General features: G+C 38.6%; 1 protein-coding gene across 6 annotated transcripts in view; it reads left to right on the top strand.

The window, feature by feature from the left end:
* Window positions 1–25,687, top strand: part of MRE11 (MRE11 homolog, double strand break repair nuclease) — an 87,796-nt gene that overhangs the window by 1,881 nt on the left and 60,228 nt on the right. For 5 of the 6 annotated variants that reach the window (XM_064288833.1, XM_064288832.1, XM_023554724.2 and 2 more), the window contains 8 exons: window positions 2,313–2,445; window positions 7,293–7,453; window positions 12,286–12,373; window positions 13,778–13,919; window positions 15,154–15,268; window positions 16,608–16,793; window positions 17,903–18,074; window positions 19,604–19,684. In XM_064288833.1, the coding sequence (XP_064144903.1) occupies window positions 2,368–2,445; window positions 7,293–7,453; window positions 12,286–12,373; window positions 13,778–13,919; window positions 15,154–15,268; window positions 16,608–16,793; window positions 17,903–18,074; window positions 19,604–19,684 (1,023 nt within the window). In that variant the 5' untranslated portion in view covers window positions 2,313–2,367. The remainder of the gene's footprint in view (window positions 1–2,312; window positions 2,446–7,292; window positions 7,454–12,285; window positions 12,374–13,777; window positions 13,920–15,153; window positions 15,269–16,607; window positions 16,794–17,902; window positions 18,075–19,603; window positions 19,685–25,687) is intronic. The other variant, XM_064288830.1, reaches the window with a different exon arrangement.

The raw sequence follows: 25,687 nt of genomic DNA, 5'->3' as shown, positions 1-25,687 counted from the left end.
CGAGTCCATGGCACTGGGTTTGGGCTGGGAATACAGAGTGCTTGGTGGGGGGTGGGGGACACATTATCTTTATTCATTAGATGGGTGGGGATTTCTAGAAGGGGAGGGATTATGGAAATCACATGCGCACGCTGTTAGAATTCAAGATGGACTTCCTCACAGAGGTGGCTGGAAGTAGGATGGAATCTGTCAGGCTGCTGGGATGTCGAACAGGACCTATTCTGGGATGTTGTGCATGTGTGATGCCTCTGGATCTCAGTTCGAGCCCCTGTGAGGAGTGTCTGTTCATGTTTGTCTCATGTGGAAGGTCATCCATAGGCCACGTTGATCTTTACTGTGTATGAGGTGCACCTGGTGAGGCCTTGAAAAAGCAACCCAGGAAGATTATTAGTAATTTATAGCTGGTGGAGCGCACAGGGCCTTGAAATGTAGCCTTTATTTAATTCAGCCAGCCTGATCTCTTCCCTGTCTCACTTTTGTTATGAAGTCTTTGATTAATAGTCAGTGCAGTTCCATTTAAGCAGAGTTTTAGAGGAATAATTTGCTCTAGTATTGAATCAACTGGAAATTAATTTGAGTAAAATGGAAATAAAAAGACTGTATTATTTACTTGAAAAAGCTATGTGGAAAAGCTGTAAACTTGGAATCTTCTATCCTGGTTTCCTGTCCTTGTTCAGTACAAGCTGTGTGACCTCAGGCACGTCAGCGGCTCTCTGAGCCTTGTCTCAATTTCTTCATTTGTATCATGGGAATAATGCCTTTCTCAGAGCAATTTTGAGGTTTAAATGACAAAATTCCTGTGAAAATACTTAGTTGTTTTGAAAGTGTGGAGTGGTAATGTGATCTGAAAAGTATTCCGATCTTCCTGTGTACGTAGCAGTCAGAACTATGTGGATCTCATTTTTGAAGTTTTTAAAGAGTTCCTGAAGAGAACTCTTTTCTTGAAAGATCTTTTGTATATAAAGATTCAAATTTTGCGTATGCAAAATGTTTAAAGTTCATTATGGTTCAGTGAAGATAGCCTGCCTTTTGATCCTGGGTTTTATTTAGTCCTGTTCCTACCACCAGTTGTGTGGTAAATTAGTTAATTTCTCCATGTAGACTGGGTGGAGTCTTACTTTGTGGAAACCCTGGTGGTATAGTGGTTAAATGCTACAGCTGCTAACCAAGAGGTGGGCAGTTCAAGTCCACCAGGCACTCCTTGGAAACTCTATGGGGCAGTTCTACTCTGCCCTACAGGGTCACTATGAGTCAGAATCGACTTGACGGCAGTGGGTTTGGTTAGTCTTACTTTGTAGAGATAATACCTACCTCCTTCCGTGTGGGACATTTCTACTGTGTTCTCAGGGTCGCTATGAGTTGGAATCAGCTCTGTGGCAGCGAGTTTCACATGTGAGACTTGAGATCATGGATACAAAAACATTTTATTTAAAAGTGACGTTAAGTTTAATTTTGTGTCTGTGCTTCACTTGAAAGTATTTTTTAATACTACAGAATTAAAATTGAATTGTATTTTAAATAATTCTCTTTTGTTACATGGCAAAACTTATTAATGCAAAACTAACTTTGTATAGGGAGGTGAGTAAAGCAAGTGTCTTTTAGGGCCTGAATGTAAGTTAGTAGCGTACTAGTATAAAGTCTGCTTATAAAATTAGGGGAACCAAACCAAAAACCAAACCCAGTGCCGTGGAGTCGATTCCGACTCATAGTGACCCTATAGGACAGAGTAGAACTGCCCTGTACAGTTTCCAAGGAGCACCTGGCGGCTTCAAACTGCTGACGGTTTGTTTAGCAGCCGTGGCACTTAACCACTACTCCACCAGGGTTTCCAAAGTTAGAGGAAGGGCTTTTAAATTAACCAGTTAATTCTGAGTTTTCTGGAAAAGTGAAAAATCAGATAAATAGCATATTTAGAGATGGGCTCAATCCTATTGGGTTTTTGCTGTGGAACAGAATGGTAAACAAGAATACTTTCGGGTCCAGGTTGCACTGTAGTTTTTAGTTGTCCTCCAGTCAATTCTAATTCATGGCGCTATGAACGTATAAAACTGGTTATAGCAAGGTTGTACAATTTTGAAGCAGTTACAAAACCTTTTTAAAGTTTTTGAACGTTTGTTCGGTGTTAAGGTAGTGGTAGAAAGATTATATGACTTAAAAATCTGTTGAATACCGCAAATTTTCAGACCAAGTTTAAGGCTAGAGAATGATTTTACTCTCTAACTGCTGTATGTAGCTTATAAATTCAGGTCTCAGTTTGCTTGAACATCCGTTTAATGAGTCACATTGAAACAGTTCTTCTTTTTTTAATACAGTGACGATGAAAATACATTTAAAATCTTAGTTGCAACGGATATTCACCTTGGATATATGGAGAAAGATGCAGTCAGAGGAAATGACACATTTGTAACGCTCAATGAAATTTTAAGACTTGCCCAGGAAAATGAAGTGAGTTTGGTTTACGTTTTTGTAGTTTCTACTCTATTCCCTTAGTCAACAAGCTCTTTTCTAAAGTTAAAAGTGTGTTGTATAGGCTCATGTGCTTCCATTGCCTGTTTAAATATCAGTATACTAAAAGCCCAGGGTAGACTTCATGTGCTTTTGTGTCCTTAATTGAAATAGGTAGTTACATTTGTAAAAAGTATTTTTTACAAATATTTCTAAATATTTTTATAAATATTTATGGGGTGTTTGCTGTGTGTGAAATTCTGTAGTTGTCTCTATGGAAGACATAAAGAGGAATCCTGAGTGGTCTCTAGTGGAGACGTAAAGATGACTGCCATAGTTTCTGCTCAGAGAACATACAGCAGGCCAGTACGTAGATAAGACAGATGTCCAGAAATCTCTGGTGCAAGGTCGTAAACCAAAACCGAACCTGCCACTGTCAAGTCGATTCAATGCAAGGTCATAGGTAACGAGAAAATTATAAACAGCTTTTCCTGGGGCTTTAGAGGTAGAAGAGATCCCATTTAGATGAGATAATCAAGATGAGCTTAATGAAAGCCATAGCATTTAACGTGGGTTTTGAAGGATGGGTAGGCTTTTAACAAGTGAAGAGCATAGAGAATGCACATCCTGGGGAACCCAGGAGTAAGGGCACAGAGGTGAGACAATATGAGGTATGTTAGAGAAGCAGCAGGTCCTTCTGGCTCGCCATGTGTTAGAAAGCATGCTGAAAGACTAGGAACACAGGTTTGAGCAAAATTAAGAAGGGCTTCAAATACCAGGTTGAGCATTTTACTGCATTGATCATAACAAATTATGGATAACATCATGAACGGTGAGAATTCCAGAACGCTTAATTGTGCTCACGGGGAACCTGTGCATAGATCAAGAGGCACTCACTTGAACAGAACGAGGAAATACTGTGTGGTTTAAAGTCAGGAAAGGTGTGTGTCAAGGTTGTACCCATTCACCATACTTCAGTCTGTATGCTGAGCAAATAATCTGAGAAGCTGGAATGTATGAAGAACATGGTATCAGGATTAGAGGAATACTCATTAACCACCTGCCACGTGCAGATGACACAGCCTTGCTTGCTGAAAGTGATGAGGACTTGAAGCACTTACTGATGAAGAAGATCAAAGAGTATAGCCTTTAGTGTGGGTTATACCGCAACATAAAATAAAAATCCTCACAACTGAACCGATAAGCAGCATGATAAGTGGAGAAAAGATAGAAGTTGTTAAGAATTTCATTTTACTCGGATTCACAATGAATGCCCATGGAAGCAGCAGTCAAGAAATCAAGCAACACATTGCATTGGGCAGATCTGCCGTAAAAGACCTCTTTAAAGGTTGAAAAGCAAAGATTTCACTTTGAGGAATAAGGTGTGCCTGACCCAAGCCACGGTATTTTCAGTTGCCTCATATGCTTGTGAAAGCTGGACAATGATTAAGGAAGACCAAAGAACTGATGCCTTTGAATTATGGTGTTGGTGGAGAATATTGAATATACCATGGACTGCCAGAAGAATGAACAAATCTGTCTTGGAAAAAGTACAGCCGGAATGCTCCTTAGAAGTGAGGATGGTGAATCTTCATCGCATGTACTTTGAACATGTTATCAGGAGAGATCAGTCCCTGGAGAATGACTTCATGCTTGATAAGGTAGAGGATCAGCAAAGAAGACGAAGACCCTCAACAAGATGGATTGACACAGTAGCTGCAACAATGGGCTCAAACGTAGCAAAAATTGTGAGAATGGCACGGGACCCAGCAGTGTTTCGTTTTTTTGTACATAGGGTTGCTCTGAATCAGAACCAACTGAACAGCGCCTAACAACACCACCACCCAATTCAATAGAAAGTCTTCTGGCAGCAGAATTTAGCCTGAATTGGAGACCGGGTTGAGGCTTTTTAAAGTGGTGGCATTGGGGATGGAAAAGAGGAAATGAATGCAAGTGATATATAGGATATGCATACTTTGGTTAGCTGTAGGAGGTGTGGATGAGGAAAAAGGGATTGACTGTGACTGATACATGTTAAGTCTTGAGGAATAGTGGTGCTAGTAATCCAACCAACTGGTTGTTGTCCAGTTGATTCTGACATGCAACCCCTTGTGTGTCACTGTAGAACTGTGTTCCATAGGATTTTCAATGGCTGATTTTTTGGGAAATAGGTTGCCAGGCCTTTCTTCCTACTCTGTTTTAGTCTGGAAGCTCCATGGAAACCTGTTCAGCATCATAGCAACATGTAGGCCTCCACTGGTAGATGGGCGGTGTCTGGGCATGAAGTGCATTGACTGGAAAACCAACCTGAGTCTCCCAAGTGGAAGGCAAGAACTCTACCATCGAACCACCAGCCGCCTCTCTTATTTAAATCCATTAATTGAATGAGGGAATGGCTCATGTTTTAAGCTATATTTCTGTTTCCCTGAGGGCAGAGAAACTTAGACAAGCAAAGAAAGTCTATTTTCTGCCAGAGAACCCTATCTGTGAATTTTCTTTTTTTTTTTTAAACGCTTAAGGGATGGAATGTTTCTTCTCTTAGAATGGATTTGAACATAAGTTTCTTCCCTCTACTTTGCCCTGTCCTTCCCTCTGTTTCGTCTTGTTTTCCTTAATCTTAATAACCCCCTTCCCCCATGCCGGGACTTTCAGATGAATATTATTTTTATTCAGCCCCAGCCAGGGAATCGAAGCCGGGGAATGAGAGACTGTATAGGCGTGACACCCCATAATAAGTCCTGCTACGAATCCCAGAGGCCTCCAGGACAGGAGCCATCTTGGAAAGCTGCTGCCTGCACACAGTAGTTAACATATTTCCGCCTGCGCCTGAGAATAAACGTGAATCTTTTCCTGCCCAAGAACTTTTAAAAACCCAGGCTCATCTTTTGTTCTTTGCTCTAGGCCCTCCTCGTCTCCGCTTGCAAGCATCTTCAATAAAGCTTTGCTCGTGTGGAAAACTACGTGCCTTACCTGCTCATTCTTGACCAGTGAGAGGAAAGAACCTTATTCCAGTAACAATATATTCTCATGGGAAAGAGTTTCAGTTCTCCTAGAATCCAGATTTCTGGGTTCATGGAGTTGGGGTGACCCACTCAGGCCATCTGCCCCAAGGTGCCCTTTTGAGCCTTGATCCTTTAAGGAACTGTTTTTCTCAAGTCACCTTCAAGTCAAACAATAGCCTCGTAAGCAGCTTAGTGGGGATTGGTTTGCCTGATAGGCATTGGGCTCTTTTAGAGAATTATCTATGCGCAGCCAGTTTTGAGGAGGGTCTGACTGGAAAATTCATGGCATGTCCTTACAACTGACCTATCCTGGAACCCTGCATGTGTTCTGAAGTTATTTCTGAGGAATTAACGTGACAATGACGTATGGAAACTGCTTTCACTGTCCCCTCTTCGGAGCACCTTCCTGTAGCTTAGAGTTGGTGCTGGCCATTTCAAATCGTATTTACTCACAGTAAATATATTCAGTTGCACTAATTTTTGGTGTTTCTCTGTGCATTTAGGTTTTTGACACCCACGGTTAGATCAGGCTCTGCACTTTTGGCAAGAATGCCATAGAGTGAGTTGTGCCCTTAGTGTTCCCTGGAGTCACAAGCCAGTTTCTAAAAACAGTTTTGCTTTATTTATGTTTTGTTTCTTCATGGCTTTGCTTATGATCATTTTCTTCCCTTACTAAAATCCTGCTCGTTCTTGAAGGCCTAGCTTAAATGCTGCATTTCTGATTAAAGTTTTTCCCACTACTCTAATGTACAGTGATCTGTACGCCTGTGTTCTAGGTATACCATATAAATAAGAACTTCAGTTTTTTTAGGTAAATTGTGTACTTTTTGGGAGTGAGTGTGTGCTGGACATTGGACATTTTTTTTTTCTCCCCTGTATAATTTCACTCCTTTCCTGATGCTTTTTCTAGAATGCTCTTCCTCAAAGTCTTGTTTATCCTTTATAGTGCAACCAGTGTGCCATGTCAGTGCAGCCTTCCCATATTCTCCCTCTTCAGACACCTTTCCGGCCTCTAGAATTAACTGTAATGTCATCTTTCCTCCTGGTTTGTTCACATATCCATTCTGGTGCATGTCAGAATCTGACTTGTGTTTAGATGCTTAGCAGTTTGTCTCTTCCGTTAGATTTGGAACATATTTAGGATAGGGATCACATTTTATTCATCATTGTATCCTCAGGATCTGTACAGTATGAAGTATTGCTCATGATGGGTATTTAAAGAGAGCGAGGTATCATCTGTTTTGTTTATTGCTATTTCCTTAGCTATTAGAGCCTATTGGCACTCTGTAAATAATTGTCAAATGAATTGAATATCTTATCTAGGCTCTATTAAAGTGCTAAGTTTATGTTTGATTTAAATAATAAAAAAGAAATATGGTCACCTTGGGCACCATGAATCAGGGACTTGGTGTAGTAATTTGAAGATGGCTTTTTTGAAGGTAGAGTTCCTGGGTGGTGCAGATGGTTAATGTGCTTGGCTGCTAACCAAAAGGTCGGAGGTTCAAGTCTACCCAAAGGCACCTTGGAAGAAAGGCCTGGTGATCCACTTCTGAAAAATCAACCGTTGAAAACCCTGTGGAGCACAGTTCTCTTAACACACATGGGGTCACCATGAGTCAAAATCAACTCAGCGGCAACTGGTTTGGTTTTGTTTTTTGAACGTGGCTCAGGAGCCCAACTTAGAATCTGCTTAATTAGTAGATTGGAAGGCCCTTTGAATTTAAAAAAATGGAAAAATTTAAGTACCCATAAATAATTAATGTCTTGTGATTTTTTTTTTCTATCTAAATTTAAAAAGTTTACCTATGAAACATACTAATAAATGCACCGTTTTCTGTTGATTAGGTGGATTTTATTTTGTTAGGTGGTGATCTTTTTCATGAAAATAAGCCGTCAAGGAAAACGTTACATACCTGCCTGGAGTTATTAAGAAAATATTGTATGGGTGATCGTCCTGTACAGTTTGAAATTATCAGTGACCAGTCAGTCAACTTTGGTTTTAGTAAGTAAGTATGTTTATATGCTTTAGTGAATATTTATTTTTTAACATTATTATATTTGAATTTCATAATTAATCATGGGATTAAGTATCTCAACTGTTTTTTGCCATTTTGGTATCTTTTGTTCACATCCTTGGCTAATTTTAAAAATCTGGTTTGTATTTTTTTTCTTGTCTTTTTCTATCTAATATGTAGAAATTATTTGTTTTCTAGGTCCTAAGGATTTGTAAGGGGCCCCAGTGGCACAGTGGTTAAAGCACTTGGCTGCCAATCAAAAGGTTGGCGATTCGAATCCACCACCTGCTCCGCAGGGAAAAGGTGTGGCAGTCTGCTTCCATAAAGATTATAGCCTTGGAAACCCTATGGGGCAGTTCTCCTCTGTCTGTAGGGTTGCTGTGCGTCAGAATTGAATTGATAGCAGTGGGGTTAAAGATTTGTCAGGCTTATTTATTTATTTTTTTTACCAAACAATGGATTGGCTTTTGGGTTTTTTTGTGGGGCCTTTTGTTGACAAAAATGTGTAGTTTTGACATAGTCAAATGTATCGTTCTTTTTCTTTAAAATTTTTGCTTTATGGACTTATTTAAGAAACACATCTAGAATCTAATGTCATATACATTTTTTTTACTAAGCATTGCATTTATTGGAAATATTTTTGGTTGTCTTCAGTCTGACAGATTCTGAATCTTTCCTTGTCTTTCATAACTTTGACACTTTAAAAAAAGGTCATGGTTAGTCGTTTTGTAGAAATTCCCTCTATTTGGATTTTTCTGATTTTTTTCATGATTAGGCTGGGCTTATGGGTTTTAGGGAAAAAATAACACAGAGGTGAAGTGCTGTTCTCATAGCATCATAATTAGGGGTATATGATATCAACATGACTTATCACTGGTGATGTTAACCTTGATCACTTGGTTAAGGTGGTATCTGCCAGGTGTCTCCACTGTAAGCTTACTATTTTTACCTTCCCTACTCTGTTAGACGTAAGTGACTCAAGAGGAGAAGAATTAAGTTCCACTTCTTAGAGGGAGAGGCATTAAAGAATGTGTAGACATATTAAGAATCACCACCAAAAAAAAAAAAAAGCCAAATCATCGAGTCGATTCTGACTCATAGTGACCCTATGAGACAGAATATAACTGCCCCACTAATTTTAGCATTTATCAGTGGCCTGCAGCATTTATTACTGTGGTGTTCTAATGGTGATTATCTCTTTTCTACATTTATTAATTGGAGTTCTTCTGTAAGGAAGACTTATGCCTTCTCCCTCATTTGTATATTGGTAGGAACGTATTTAGTTGTTTATATCAGTGGGAACCTTTTTTCTTTTCTGTCTCTCATTTTTTTGACATTATAAGATGCTCCTAATTAATTTTGTATTTTCCCTTCCCTAGCTTTAGGCACAACCATTTCTTCAAGGAAATCTTGGTTCCTATTAAACCTGTTGCTGTCAAGTCGATTCCGACTCATAAGGACCCTATAGGACAGAGTAGAACTGCCCCATACGGTTTCCAAGGAGTGCCTGGTGGATTTGAACTGCTGACCTTTTTGGTTAGCAGCTGTAGCTCTTAACCACTACACCACCAGGGTTTCCATTATTGGAGAACGGTAATTAGAAGTCAAATCTGAATGCTAGGTGTGCACATTGCTGCTGGGTTGTCACTGCGTCTAGACTCTGTCAGCAGACAGAGCTAGGAAATACACCTCTGTATGAAAACCCATGAAGGCAGACATACCCATATTTATTTCTTATGTATCATTCTGTATTTTTTAAAACTGTAAGTTTTTACTGGGAGATAATTTTTTTGAGATTTTGCATGTAAGAGTATGTCTTTATTTTTGCCATCCCTCTCGATTGATAGTTTGGCTAAGTATAGAATTGAGTCTAAATGATTTTCATAATTTTTAACGTATGTACTGGTTTGTAAGAATTCTCATTAGTATCTGTACCCTTCTTTTCAAATCTAAAACTTTTGGGACATTTTAATTTAGTCTACCATCTGCCATCTTAGTTTCATCCTGTTTTTAAACTGCCCCCCTTCCAATAAACATGTTTACTTAATAAAATTGATTTATTTTTGCTTACTCTTGCTTCTTGCATTTCATCCCTTTTATCTAGTATTAACTTCCCTCTTTTCTGAAGTACATTTTTAATAGTTACTTCATTGAATGTTAGTGAGTGGCAAACTTTTAATTTTTTTTTTTTTTTTTAAATAAAACATCCTCGTTTTACCTCAGCTCTTGAATGATAACTTAGCTGGCTGTAGAATTCTAAGTCGACAGTAGCTCTGTTGTTGCTTTTGAGAAGGCTGCTGTCAGTTTAGTTGCTGGAAAGAAGTATAACAGTGATTAAGAGTATGAATTCTGGAACAAGACTGTCACTTATTGTATGACAGAGTAACTCACCTGACTTCCTAGCCTCAGTTTCCTCATTTTTAAAATGAGAAAAGAATAGAGTCTGTCTTACAGAGTTGTTGTAAGAATCAATTGAATTAATACATGAAAATTGCTTAGAATAGTGACTGGCATAAAGAAAACACGTAGGCACTTATTAACGTTCTCTTACTGTCCTTGGTCTTTCTCTGTCTTATTTAGTGGATTTAGTTCTGTTTATCCTATTTGGACTTCATCTTGCATTTCAATCCGAGAAATTTTTTTTCCAGCAATTCTGGGAAATTCTTATGCGTTATATTTTCTAACAGGATCCCTGGTAGTGCAACAGTTATGCTCTTGGCTGCTAACCACAAGGTTGGAGGTTTGAACCCAACCAGCAGCTCTGTGAGAGAAAGACCTGGCAACCTGCTCCCTTAAAGATTACAGCCTAGAAAGCCCTAAGGGGCAGTTCTACTCTGTTACATGGGGTTGCTGTGTGTTAAAATCGACTTGACAGGGCCCAACAACAGCAGCACATTTTCAGATGTTAGTTCCCATTCTTACTTTTTCTGAAGGTCCTTTACATCTCTTTCATATTGCCCATAATTTATCTCTTTTGACACATTCTGGATAATTTCTTCTTCTGGTTTACTAGTTCATATTAAGAAATAGACAGAAATAGCAAAGTTCTGAAAAAGAAGACTATTGAGGAGTGACCAACCTTATTAGATATTAAAATATTACGGTATAGGAAACCCTGGTGGCATAGTGGTTAAGTGCTGCAGCTGCTAACTGAAGAGTCAGCAGTTCGAATCTGCCAGGCGCTCCTTGGAAACTATGGGGCAGTTCTACTCTGTCTTATAGGGTCGCTATGAGTCGGAATCGACTCGATAGCACTGGGTTTGGTTTGATTTGGTATTATGGTATAATAATAAAAAATGTGGTATGATTTGTGAATTGATAGGCACAGAAGTAGAACAGAAACTTCAGAAATAGCCTCAAACACAAATGAGAATTTAGTATTTGATGAAGGTGACGTCTGGCGAAAAATATGGATTATTCAATGAAAGTACTAGAAGAAATTGTTAGATCTTAAAAAATATAATCTAGATGTGGAAGAGGTTTTTTTAAGTATGACACAAAACCCCCAAGCCGTAAAGAAAAGATTGATACATTGTGTACATAAAGATAAATTTTTGCATGGCGAAAACCAAGTGAAGCAAAGGCAAAAGTCATAGTTCAACCAGGAAAAATATTTGTAATTCTTTGCAAATAGTGGCCTAATGTTCCCAATAATAAAGAGTTGACATTTCAAGTCAATAAAAAAAATAATTAATGAGTTAATAGAAAGTGGATAAAGAATAGGGGCATTGTTCACAAAAGGAAGTAAAATTGCTCATAAAATATTAAAAATAAACTCTCAAGATATATATTATTTATTCTGAATATACATATAGTAAGTAAAATATATGAATGGGGGAAGAGAGGTATTACTCTGGACACTTCTTAGATGATATTTTATTCAGTCCTTTAATCCTCACAATAATTCCATGAGGATTCTGGTTTACCTAACTTATAAGGTAATCTGGAACTCAGGTACATTGTACAGTTTAATCGAGTTGCACAGGTAGTGAGTGGGAGTGCTGGAATTTTTAACCTAGGTCTTTTGAATTGCAAAATATATGGCCCCCACCCCGCAAATAACAACCTTACACAAGAATTTTTAAAATTCGGAAGGCCTAACTTTCCATTCATCAGCTATACCACTCTTACAGTTTACAAGAGTTTATTGTTGTTATTTTCTTTAAAATGCGATACTTTGAGATACTTTTAAACTTGAATTGTTGTCTATGATTTTATTTTTTAATTTTTGGTGAAAGTATACACAACAAAACATACATCAGTAATTTCTGCATGTACAATTCAGTGACATTGGTTATATTCTTCAAGTTGTGCCACCCTTCTCGATAACGATTTCCGATTTGTTTCACCACTGTGGCCACAAACTCACTTGCCGCTTAAGCTTCTCCTCTAAGCTTTCAAGTTGCTGTTGCCAATTTGATCTTATATAGATAATTCTTTTAAAGAACATGATGCTGAAGGCAGACATTTTTTTCTAATTAAACTATTTGATTAAAGATGATTTTAGGAAGTTATTTCCATTTAAGGTTTAAAGATTTCCTGAAGGCAATAGTTTCAGAGGGGTCATCCAGCCTAAATGGCACTAGAAAGTCTGGGTTCCATGGGAGTTTAAAGTTCTGTTCTCCATTTTCTACAGAACCTTTGATCAAATCATTCATTAATGGTACTGGACACTGATTTTTTTTTTAAAGCTCCAAACTAGTGGTCATTTGCCAGTTGAGATCATCCTCTTTGCCTATAATTGCATTAATTTTTTTCAGGAGGATATTGGGAAAAGCAGCTTTTGCTCCTTAGAGAAATTTTAATTTTTTTTTTTTTTTTAGGTTTCCATGGGTAAACTATCAAGATGACAACCTCAACATTTCGATTCCAGTGTTTAGTATTCATGGCAACCATGATGATCCCACGGGGGTAATTATTATGTTCTTACAGTTGGTTGAAATTTTACTAATGACCAGTTTAGTTTGTGAAAAGCATTCCTCCCCTTCTTCTCAGCAATTTTTAATTAGATTGACTTTTTAAATACCTAGACGTCCTTCATTTAAGCTTTTGTAATGCTTTTTTTATTTAATCTGCAATAAGAATTGGTATATGAGCCATGCTTTTGTTTCCTTAGCACTAAGGTTAACAGTAGGCAGCCAGGAGGAGGAATAAATACCTGAAATAGCATTTGTATTGTGGTTTGCAGTTTACCAAGTGTTTTTTTATCTATTATCTCATAAAATCTCACCTGTAGGAAATGATTGTTTCATTTTAAATCTAGCTGAGGTTATCTTATTTCCTCTTTGATATGAAAGACTTTTTGTTGTTAGGTGCTGTCGAGTCAATTTCAACTTATAGCAACCCCATATGACAGAGTAGAAGTGCCCCGTAGGGTTTCCTATTCTGTAATCTTTTCTGAAGCAGATAGCCAAGTCTTTTTCCTGTGGAGCCACGGGTGGGTTTGAACCACCTTTTGGTTAGCCGCCAAGTGTTTACCTGCTTAGCCATTTTGTCACAAGGGCTGCTTGCAAGTAAGACTAAAGGTCCTGAATTCAAAATACCTTTTAGTCTTATATGTTCATTGCTATTATAAATCACTATTTAGCTAGTGTTTTTTCCCAGGTCTTCAGAGGTGTGCTTAATATTACAAAACACTTTATTTCATGGCCTGTTTTTGTTTTCATGATGTTTTGAGAGTTCCTGGGTGGTGCAAATGGTTAAGCGCTCAGTTACTAACCAGAAGGTTGGCAGTTCAGACCCACCCAGAGGTGTCAAGGAAGAAAGGCCTGATGATCTGCTTCCAGAAGGGCACAGCCGTGAAAGCCCTCTGGAGCACAGTTATACTGCGCAACACATGGGGTCACCATGAGTACACATTGACTTGATGGCAACTGGAATTTTTTTTGACAATGTGTTAACTTTTCGTTTAGCATGTGATTCCAGTTGCAGTAGGTGATTTATTATAATATTAGAAAAAAGATAGCAAATCCTTTTACTGTTGTAATTTTATTTTGAGAAGACTCTCCTAATCTATGTTTTTGTAACTAGTATATAGAGTATGCTTTTAATAGTATGATATGCACGGAGCCCTGGTGGTACAGTGGTTAAAGTACTTGACTACTAACCAAGAGATTGGTGGTTCGAACCCACCAGCCTCTCTAAGGGAGAAAGATGTGGCAGTCTACTTCTTATAAATATTCACAGCCTTGGAAAGCCTATCGGGTTGCTATGAGTTGGAGCTGACTTGATGGCAGTGGGTTTTTGGGTAGTATGATACGCAGATTAATTACTTTTAGATACACATTAATATTGTTTTAAAATTTTTTTGCGTAGGCAGATGCACTGTGTGCTCTGGATATATTAAGTTGTGCAGGATTGGTAAATCACTTTGGACGTTCAATGTCTGTGGAGAAGATAGACATTAGTCCCGTTTTGCTACAGAAAGGAAGTACAAAAATTGCTTTATATGGTTTAGGTAAGATGGTCACAATTTTATTATTTATGTGTACATTACCATTTGTGAAATTGGTAAAGTGGTGTGGCCAGTGGACTAGATGGCTGAGGTGGAACACGGAGCACATAACTGGAGATGATGAGTCATGGCACTTAAAGTCGAGGGCATTAAAAGGTCGGTTTAAGTAGATGTTGAACCACTGAGAACACTGACAAAATTTGAAGGTAGGCAGATGAAAAATTTGAGGGGAAGGAGAGGGCAGTTTAGCCAGATGGCTTAAGCTTCAAGGAAGCAGGGTGTTCTGCAGTCAGGAAAGAAAGTAGTAGTGAGTGGATAGCAAGACAAGGAGGACAGCGACCCCCTTCTGCCCCACAGTACAGGGGTAAGAGCTGAACTGGATGAGACAACCTCACGGGCCAGCCAGGTTTCACTGATGGCCTGAAGGTGGAAACAACATTCAGAGAACAGACCGGTGACATTAGGGAATTTGCTGATTATAAGGAGAGAGCTCTACGGTACATGTGGAGGGTTGGAGTGGGGTGTAGAGCCAGGGTCCAGTTTCAGTGGAGCTGGCAGACTAAAACAGACTGGGAAGAAAGGCCTAGTGATCTGCTTCTGAAAATTATCCAGTGAAAACCTTACAGAGCACAATGGTCCGATCTGGAACCAATCATGGGGATGGTGTAGAGCATGGGTTTGCCATGAGTCAGGGGCCAACTCAATGGCAGTTTACAACAATAGCAAGGAAGAAAGAATGGTGGGATGAGCTTGGGTGAAAATAGGTGACTGAAGAGGTGTGAACTTCTGGTGGTGATGGGCATAATGGGATCTGTTCTAAGTCTGAAAGTGGGAGGAGCAACCATTTACTGGTGCTATGATACCTAACACTGTAATGGTGTAAATACTTACTTGTTTGGACAGCTGTGGAATGAAATTTCTGGAGATAATACTGTTTCCAGTTAGAAAAAAAGTGGAGCAAATCTGATTATACTTATTGATGATGGTAACATGTGATAGAAGGTTTTAGTCAGGTGAATTTTTTTAGTACTTAATTAGAACCGATTAACTGCTAAGCAGCTGTCATACAAGAACCTGAATTTATCCATTTGTAAATAAATATTCCAGATTTCAAATACATCTCTAATAGTAAAATGAAATACATCGAGAAGCACGTCATTTAGAAGCCTAAAATATATTCATTTTTTTTTAATCGAAGTAAGAAAACAGTTTTATAATAATGTAATATCCATTTCAGGCGCCATTCCAGATGAAAGGCTCTATCGAATGTTTGTCAATAAGAAAGTAACAATGTTGAGACCAAAAGAAGATGAGAACTCTTGGTTTAACTTATTTGTGATTCATCAGAACAGGTAAAAATATTCTCTGAAAATTTTTGAGCCAAGTATTGGAGTTCCCCAAACCTTGGTGGGTTGTTCTCAAGATTACCTATTTTGAGTCAGTGCTAACTCATGTCGACCACGTATGTATGAGTAGAACTGTGGTCCACAGGGTTTTCGGTGACTGATTTTTTCAGAAGCAGTTCACCAGCCCTTTCTTTCGAGGTACCTCTGGGTAAAGCTTCTGGGTGGACTTGAATTTCCAACCTGTTAGCAGCCAAGTGCATTAACTGCAGCACCCTGGGACTTCATAAACATACATACAGGTGTGTGTGTGTATATGTGTGTATATTTGCTGTTGTTGTTAATTGCTGTCGAATATATATAAGATTATTGTAAATGCTTGCAGTCCCCCTCTAGAGCAGGGACTTTGGTCACTGCCGTGTCTCCAGTGTCTGGAAGAGGCCTGGCACACAGCAAATATTTGTTGAATCAATGAATTAATATTAGTTCAGATTAAGGAAATGTTAGGTTGAAATATTTAAATACTTTTACTTAAATTCCCAACAGTATAAGTCAATGTTAGAGAAAACTTTTTCTTCCTCTCGTCTTCCCTCACCTTGGGTTTTCATACATCTTTGAATAATAACAACTAATCTAGTTATAAAACCAGAGTTTGCAAATTATTATTTATACAATATTTTGTTTATAGTTGAAAACTCATACCTCTTTTATATAAGGTTGGTATTTTCACTCCCATTGTTTTTATAATTAATAAAAGAAACATGATATTAAGAAATGATGGAGTATTTTTAGAGATTTGTTTTTATGTTACTAAGTTTCACCTTAATTCTCTTTCATTGTCTGTATAGTCAGACCAGCTCGTAGGTTTTTACTATTGGTAGAGCTCCTGACTTTCACAAAGGGAGAGTCACTCCTCCGTAAAGCCGTTCATGGCCTACCTCTAAATGAAGAATTGACCGCTTTCTCTCTGGGGCTCCACCAGCTGCTCCTTGGAAACTCTATGGGGGCAGTTCTCCTCTGTCCTATAGGGTCGTTATGAGTTGAAATCGACTCGGTGGCAACAAGTTTGGGTTTTTGGTTTTTTTAGTATACCAGGGCATTTTTGACTTCTAACACTTACTTTCTCGTCTGTGGTCTTCAAGTTTGTAACCCACCGGAGGGCAGGAATTAGATATTGATGATATTTGTATGCCCAATCCCTTGCACAGTTCCTGGCACTTAGAAGGAATGTAATAAATCTTTGGCTAATAGATAAGGAAAGATCTGTATAGACATATTTCATATGAAATTTTTCTACATCTTTGGGAATTTGTGTTACCTTTTTTTTTTCCCCTCCATCTCTGTATAGGAGTAAACATGGAAACACTAACTTCATTCCAGAACAATTTTTGGATGACTTCATTGATCTTGTTATTTGGGGCCATGAACATGAGTGTAAAATAGCTCCAAACAAAAATGAACAGCAGCTTTTTTATGTATCACAGCCTGGAAGTTCTGTGGTTACTTCTCTTTCCCCAGGAGAAGCTATAAAGAAGTGAGTAATTGCTATATATCCCTAATCAACTTAAAAAAAAATGTGTGTTACAGTAGCCTTCTGATCATTCCATAAGTTCAAGTCACTGACGGTGTTCCTATTTATATGATAGATTTGTTTATGAAGGTGGATCGTCCTACATAGTCTGTTTTACCAGATTCTAAGCCATTTTTTATTGCTAATTGGTTTTGCTACTCCTTAGGCAAATTCAAGACTAACACTTTTGTTCATTAAATTTCAAGTTAGTGTTGTAGATAATGATTACAAATTTTACACAGTCAATTTGTAAACTCATTCACCTAAAACCATTTAATTGCAGCTTTTCTCATTATAAATGTAATATTAACGCATAATTCATTAAAAAAATTTTTGGGGGGAATTATATAATAAAGTAGTTAAGAGCGATTAAGCTCAATATTTAGAGTGGGTCTTACCCTTTGAGTCCCTTCAGGTTCTGATTGCTATGATGATAAGAGGTTTCAAAAATAGGATGGTAGGATTTAAGTTTGTTGGCTTTGTTTTCATGGCTCCACTATGAATTCATTTTATGTATGTGTGTATACGTGTATACCAAAAACCAGGACCAAACCTGTTACTCTCAAGCCGATTCCGACTCATAGCAACCCTACAGGACAACGTAGAACTGCCCCATAGGGTTTCCAAAGAGCACCTGGTGAATTTGAACTGCCGACCATTTGGTTAGCGTGCAGGCTCTTAAACACTGTGCCACCAGAGCTCCACGTATATATATACACAGTGCGTGTATAAATATGTATATATATATGCATATAAAATGAATTTTATATATACTATTATAGTACTGATAACGTTCTTTTATACTTGTCCGTCTTCCCTTATTAGACTGTATTTGTCCAGACAGGAAAGATGAGAAACAAGTGGATTTTATCGTGGGGAAGAAGAATGTTAACATTTTTTTTCTCTGTGTTTATAACCTTAAGGTTAAATTGTCAGAAACATTTGTTTTAAGGGTATGATTTTATACAGAAATATTTTGTAGAAACTGAGTTATAAATATGTTAGTTTTGACGCACAAACTTTCCTGAGGAAATTTACAGTCTGACTAGGCTTTCTTTTCCTCGTCACTTCAGACATGTTGGTTTGCTGCGTATTAAGGAGAGGAAGATGAATATGCAGAAAATTCAGCTTCGCACAGTGCGGCAGTTTCTCATGGAAGATGTTGTTCTGGCTAATCACCCAGCCCTTTTTAACCCGGATAATCCTAGGGTAACTCAAGCCATACAAAGCTTCTGTTTGGAGAAGGTAATTTACGTTATATGCATGTGAGTATCTTCGAACTGTTTGAGGCTGGGGCCCATAGTTTACTTTTCTATACAGGTATCCCCCATTTTTTGAAAGTGTGTTTTTTGCCAGTTCGCTTTTACAAAAGCCCTACATTATTACCTGTTTTGCTAACCGAAAGAAATCTGAGAGGATTTTTCACTTAGAAGAAAAGGGGGGAAAAGTGGAAATAGCGTCCAGCGTTTGTTTTGCAGCGCTTAAAGTGGCAGTGTGACATCACCAAGCTGTTTCCCTGGGAACTATACTCAGCATCTCAGCTTTTACTATATGTTAGTGTTGTTTTCGTTTTTATGTGCTGTTTGGTATGATTTGGTGAGTTGTATTTTGGGTCTAGGAACGATCAGAATTTTTTCCCATATAGATTAATGGTGATTGCGTCATCACTTTATGCCATATCTGCTTATGAATGGTTTCATGGGAATGCTCTACTTTTGGATAGCAGGGGAAACGTATGTTAGCACGTGGCCTGGAACCTGGCAGAAAGTAGGTGCTCCTGAAATACACGTTGACTTGAAAGAATTGACCTAGTAGATCTTTTTAGAGACCTGTACTGTCCCACGTGATATATACACTGGCGCATGTAGCTATTTCAGGTTGAATTAAGGGTAAATAAAAATTTTACATCTTCCCTTGTACTGGCCAAATTTCAACTGATCAATAGCCACATATGGCTAATGGCAGCCATACTGAACACTGCAGGTATAAAACATTTCTATCATTGCAGAAATTTCTGTTGCACAGCTTTGTTACAGAGAGTAGCTTAAAGGCCAAGATTATAAAATTTTAGACTTGGAAGAGATCCAAGAAATCTAACATCTCACTAGTACTGAAATCCTTTTCACAAATATTTATTTGAATACTAATTAGCTAACTTCAGATGACCAGTTCTGTTGCGAAACAACTGTAGTTGTTCAGTTTTTTGTCTTGGGGCTAAAATCTGGTTCATTGTAACTTGGTTTTGTCCTCAGGAACAATATTAAATAAGTGTTTTTATCCTTTAGCATGACACAGCTTCAGATATTTGAAAACAGTGGTCTCTTTTTCCTTTAACTTGGACTTCTGGGTATATAATCCAAGATCTTTTGTTTATAGATCCTCAGATATTCTGGTCAGTCTCCTCTGGACGTATGACTAAAGAACTAGATTTATTTGGTTTTAAGTTAATGAAATGAGGGAAGCCATATTGAAACAAGAGTAGAAACTTTGCACAAGAGTCACTTTTTTATGTTCTTTTCTAAAATACTAATATTAGAGATTGAACAATTTTCGTGTTAAGAACTTTGGTGAAATAAAATCGTTAAGGAATGATATTAGCGGGAGTGTTAAAAGGAGGTGTATTTTTAAACGTGTTACAGATGAACTAGGAAACAAAGATGGTCTTGTGGCTTAGGATGTTCCTGTGGCTCATAAAGGAATACGAGCTCCTATTTGGATAGCTCAAACTAAGATTAATGTTTTGTTTTTTAATCTTTATATATTTTTGTTTTGAGATTGAAGAAATGCTTGAAAATGCTGAACGGGAACGTCTAGGAAATCCTCAACAGCCAGAGAAGCCTCTTATACGACTTCGAGTAAGCTCCATTTTTGTAAATTAAAAAAAAAAAAAATAGTGCTATCGAGTCGTTTCCGACTCATAGCGACCCCATTTTGTAAATTAACCGCTGTTAATTTTCAAAGGATAACCATGTATAGTTGACATGGATTTTCTGAAAAGTAAGGAGAGTGCATAGAGTAATAAGGAGAACAATCACCATTGGGAGGCCAAAAATAATAAAACTAAAGATTTGATTTAGGCACAGTTTAATTCTGATAGGTCTCTCTCTGTTTTTTAAATGATGCTTTAGGTGAAGGTATACAGAGCAAATTAGTTTCACATTAAACAATTAATACACATATTGTTAGATGGGAAACCCTGGTGGCGTAGTGGTTAAGAGCTACGGCTGCTAACCAAAAGCTTGGCAGTTCAAATCCACTAGGTGCTCCCTGGAAACCATATGGGGCAGTTCTACTCTGTCCTGTAGGGTCACTATGAGGCGGAATCGACTTGACGGCAACAGATTTTTATTGTTAGGTTTGATAATTTATTTATTTATTTTTAATGTTCTAAACAGTCTGTTGTTATATTTAACAGGCAGGCTGAAATCTCTGATTTCATTTTTGGCTAGCCTCCATCCTCTCACTCCGTCCCAGCCACCCTGGCCTTGCAGTTCCTCAGACATACTCTCACCTCCTCTGGATACTACTCTGTGAGGCCCCGCCGTAATTCACATTGCACCCTGCATGCTTTCTGTCCAACACTCTGGATTTTGCTTACCCTCCTCTACTTTTTTTTTTCCCTCCACACTCATCCTCCTAAGCTACTATATACAATTTATTTATTTTAGTCATTAATTGACTTCAGTTACAAAACTGTAAGCTCTATGAAAGTATGAAACTTTGTGAATTTTGTTAACTAATGTATCCAAAGATCCCAGGACCAAACCAAAAAAACCCCAAACCTATTGCCCTCAAGTCGATTATAACTGATAACAACCCTATAGGACAGAGTAGAACTGCCCCATAGGATTTCCAAGGAGCGGCTGGTAGATTTGAGCATTTTAGCTAGCAGCCAGACTCTTAACCACTGTGCCACCAGGGCTCCTGATCCCAGAACAGTTCTTGGCATATAGTAGGTGCTTGATAAATATGTTGAAGAAATTAGCGAGTATTTGAAAGCATTAAAAAAATCTAAGAAGTTTGTTTCTTATGCCTATAAACTTATCTTTTCCAGTGTGATTAAAAAAAAAAAAACCAATAATCCTCTTTTTTGCCCCTGTGCTTTTCCCTTCTAGCACCTACTCTGCCTTTCTCAGTCTCTTCCCTAGCCCAAGCCGCTCAGGGTAGATAGCCTATACTTATCCAACCATCCTGTTCCTCAGCCCGCTATAATCAAGGCTCTGGTCCCATCATATCAGGTAGCAAAGGTGACCTTCAGTTACCAAAGCAGGTAGATTTTTTTTTCCTACCTGACTGAATCACTCTTTGGCATTGCCTTCTATTACTTACCTTTATCCCCTCTTATCCCTTAGTTAGCCCTCTTTTCATTCCAGGCATGTAGCTTTAACTATCACCTATATAGTGATGACTCCCAAATTTGTACCTCCAGCTTAGACCCCTTTGTTGACCTGCATACCTAGGGGTCCCTTAGAGGCTTAGTGGTACTCCAGGAATATGGTCTTCAAACTAGCAGCACTGCCATCACCTGGGAAATTGTTAAAAATATAGAATCTCAGGCCTCATATCATACACAGTGAATCTCGTTTTAACAAGATCCTTGAGGTATTTGTTTTAAAGTTAGAATTAGAATTTCAACTAGAATTTGTGGAAAGAGTATAGTCTGGTGGCACACTGACTGGGTTTGGTTATGGCCCTACTACTAGCTATATGACCTTGAGCAATTGAATCTCTCGTCCAACGGTTTATACTCACTTCTTACAGCTATGAAGTAAATGAATTAAACAGTACCTGGTGCAGAGTAAGTAATCTAGTCCCTTCTCTATCCCAGTGTCAGTGCTGTAGTTGAACCCTGGTTATCTCTTTCCAGGCCTATAGCTGCAGCTTCCTACCTGGACTGTACTCCCAGTTCCCCCTACCCCCGCACTTCTAGCCAAACCATCTTCCACACTAATGCCAAAGTGATCTTTGTAAAATGCTGTCTTTCATATATTTCCTGATAAAAAGGATTTAATGATCCCATGGGACTCAAGGAACAAGTCTAAATTCTTGTAGATGGCATTCAAGGTTCTTCTCAATGTGGTCTAAATCGACTTCTTTGGCTTCTTTCTCCTTTTCCTGTCAGTTCATCCTAAGCTCCATTCGTATTGGACTAAAAATGACTGTTCCTTGAATCCGGGGGGCTTATCTCACTCTTTTGCATGTTTGCTTATGCTCCTTCAACCTGCAAGGAAGACACCTCCGTCCTTCTTTCTCTGTATCTCCTTCAATACCCAGTCAGAGCCTGCTATCTCCAAAGAAACCTTTCTTGGCCACCAGTTAAAATTGATTGGTTCTTCCTTTGGGTCCTCATTCTACTTTGTACATGCTTCTTATAACACCATTCACGTTCTGCTTGCAGTTAACTTGTCTACTTGTTTGTCTTCCCTGTCAGCTTGTAAATTTGACAACAGCGATTACGTCGTATATATGGTTGTATCCCTAGCCCACAGCAGAGTTCCTAGCACATTGTAGATACTCAGTAAATGTTTCCTTAGTGAATGCATTTTTCAGCTCTTAAAAAAAAAACCCATTGCTGTTGAGTTGATTCCAACTCATAGAAGCCCTATAAGACAGTAGTAGAACTGCCCCATAGGGTTTCCAAGGCTGTAAATCTTTTTGAAAGCAGACTGCCACACCTTTTTCCTGTAGAGTGGCTGGTGGGTTCAAGCCACTGACCTTATGGTTAGTAGCTGAGCACTTAACCACTGCAGCACCAGAGCTACTTTTTCAACTCTTAGGAGCAGAAAATTGCACGTAAAGCTAAGCTGGAGTACAGCTGTTAAAAATGAAGATTTTTGGGGACCAGTCGCTTCAGCACTCAGCATTTTCTCTTTTACAGCATGAGAGCTGTTGCAATGGTCTGATAATATAAAGATAGTTACTCTGGGGGAACCATATAGCCAGTCCTCTTTACCAGGGCAAAGGATCCCATGTTCCTTATTAATATCTGCCTGACACTGTCAGAACTAACCAGACTTAAATAGAAGATAGGCATTCCTTTGTGAAACACAGTGAAATATTCATTCCTGAAATGAAAAAAATAGTTACTGCCAGTAAGCAATATTATGAAAGTACACTGTATCAACTAGAGCATCCTTGTTAATTAATTGAATGAATATTTATTGAGTACTTTCTGTTCTGGATGTTGGGAGATACAGCGATGATAAAACAAGCAAGGTTTTGAACTGGTGGAGCTTCTAGGAGGTGGAGGCATGAAGAGAGACATAATAAACACATACCAAGTCAAAGAACAAAATTTCAGATAGTGCTAAGTGCGATGAAGAATGTAAGTGGGGTGGTGGTTAGGAAGTACTTTTGAGAGGCTGACCAGGCTGGCCTTGGAGATGATGTGATGCTTCCCAGAAAGCATGCTTTGAGAACAGGTAGTTTAGGAAAATGATTCTATCTCTCAGAAAGAAATGTGGTAATTCTCTCTGTATGGTCTGTTTACCACTGTAGACTTCTTTAGAAAGAGCCTGCTTGAGAGAGTGTGTTCGTTCTAAATGGATACTGTGCTTTGAAGGTAGCCATTTCTCAAATCTCCTGATTTTTATTCTTTTCCTATGTGGATTTTCCCAGCATCCATCCTTATCTCAGCATGAGAATATATCTCTATGATAATAGACCAATTAACTAATGGGTGAAAGGCTAATTATTTTGGTGGGGGATATTGTTTTTGCTTTGAAAGTTTAGAAATTCATGTAGAATTTTTTCACGGCCTTTTAGATGGTACCCCTGGTACCTAGACTATTAGTGTGGTCACGGGGAGTTGCAATCATCCCAACATTGTGGAAATTTTTGCTCTATCCTGATTCCACTGAATAAAATATTTTGCTTCAGCTTATAGCTTTCCAAACTTAAATATTTCTCTGTAGAATAAATGTTATTAACCCCATCATGATCTTTATTTTTATGATTTCCCTATCTGGGTTGATATCTGGTTGCCCTGACCTGTGTTCTAGTCTTGGGTTGTTATCTGAATATTATTGATTTTCTAACCAGAGGACCTCCTTTAGTATTTCTTTTAATTTTGGTTTGGTTTTTGCAAATTCCCTAAGCTTCTGTTTATTTGGAAATGTCCTAATTTCACCTTCATATTTGAGAGACAGTTTTGCTGGATATATAATTCTTTGCTGGCAATTTTTTTCCTTCAAGGTTTTATGCATGTCATCCCATTACCTTCTTGCCTGCATGGTTTCTGCTTAGTAGTCTGATCTTAGTCTTACTGACTCTCTTTCATAGGTGACTTTTCGCTTATCTCTATCTTAAAATTCTCTCTTTATCTTTGGTTTTGGCAAGTTTGATTGTGATATGTCTTGGTGACTTTCTTTTGGGATCTACTTTGTGTGAGGTTCAATGAGCACCTTGGATATACATCTGCTCATCTTTAATCATATCAGGAAAGTTTTCTGCCAACAAATCTTCAACAGTTCTCTCTGTATTTTCTGTTATCCTCCCCGTGTTCTGATACTCCAGTCACTTGTAGGTTATTCCTCTTGATAGAGTACCCCATAATTCTTAGGGTTTCTCTGTTTTTTAAAATTCTTTTATCTGATTTTTCCTCAAATATGTTGGTGTCAAGTGCTTTATCTTCAGTCTCACTAATTCTGACTTCAGTTTCCTTAATTCTGCTCCTATGACTTTCTATTGAGTTGTCAAATTCTGTTAATCTTCTGAATTTCTTTTTGTCTTCCTGTGGATTCTTGCAGCCTATTAAATTTGTCTTATGTTCATCTCTAATCTTCTTAATTTCCTCTAATGCTTTGTCTCTAATGCTTTGTTCCTTGGCTTGTTCTGTGTTATGCCTGATTTCCTTCCAGATCTCTTGAAGAGTTCTGTATACTAATGTTTTGTATTCTACCTCTGATAATTCCAGGAAATCCTCTTCATCCGGAAGATTTCTTGATTCTTTGTTTTGGGAGCTTGCTGAAGACATCATGGTCTGCTTCTTTATGTGATTCGATATTGACTATTGTCTCCGAGCCCTCAATAAGTTATTGTATTTATTTATTTTATGTTTGCTTACTGTGTCTCAGCTGCTTCTTTTGTTTTGATATGCCCAAATAGGCTGCTCGTATAAGCTAGTTGGATTATTGGCACCTTTGAAGCTCTACTGTCCTGTCACCAGGTGGTTAGAGCTGTTACTAGGTATATGAGCCTAGGAGTCCCTTTACTTTTCTTGTATGGATTCACCTGAGGTGTCCAGGTAGTTGGTCACCAAGTGTGTGGTACAGGCTCTCACCTGCAGTCTTAGACGTGCAGGGGTGATTGGTGTAGGCACAGGTATCTGGCTGCAGTAGGGGGAGGAGTCATGTGCTGAGCAAGGCAGGGAGCTGACATGACAACCATCCCTGCGTGTCTGTGAGGAAAGCGTGTCCCTCTTCCCTAGAGTGTGTAGGTGGGTGAGTTTTGCAGCCAGACTGTGGGCACCCAGTGCTGTTGTCTGTAAGGGCCAGGGGGCAGCACTTATCATTGGACCCCTGTCACAGGTGACTAGGTGGCATGGATGAAGCCATCGGTCTTGAGGCCCCTGACGTGTGTAGGTAAGGACCCTGCTTAATAGGCAGAGCAGTGTCAAATGTCAAGAACCTGCCTCTCCACCATATAGCTGAAATAATTGAAGTTAGACATCAGATATATACCCTGTTGTACTGTGCTAATGAGGGCCTGCGTTGTTGAAATGGACCCATGCAGGTCTATGCAGGGATGAAAGACATTCAAAGTCTGTGGGCCTCTAGGCAAAGGAGCTGTTTCTGCCCTGAGTCCCCAGCTTAGGGGAGCTGATAGATTATTTTTCCCCTGTTAATTTGTTCCTTCTC

This window comes from Loxodonta africana, chromosome 7, assembly GCF_030014295.1.
Source record: "Loxodonta africana isolate mLoxAfr1 chromosome 7, mLoxAfr1.hap2, whole genome shotgun sequence".
NCBI lineage: Eukaryota > Metazoa > Chordata > Mammalia > Proboscidea > Elephantidae > Loxodonta > Loxodonta africana.
This window is presented reverse-complemented; position numbering and strand designations above follow the sequence as displayed.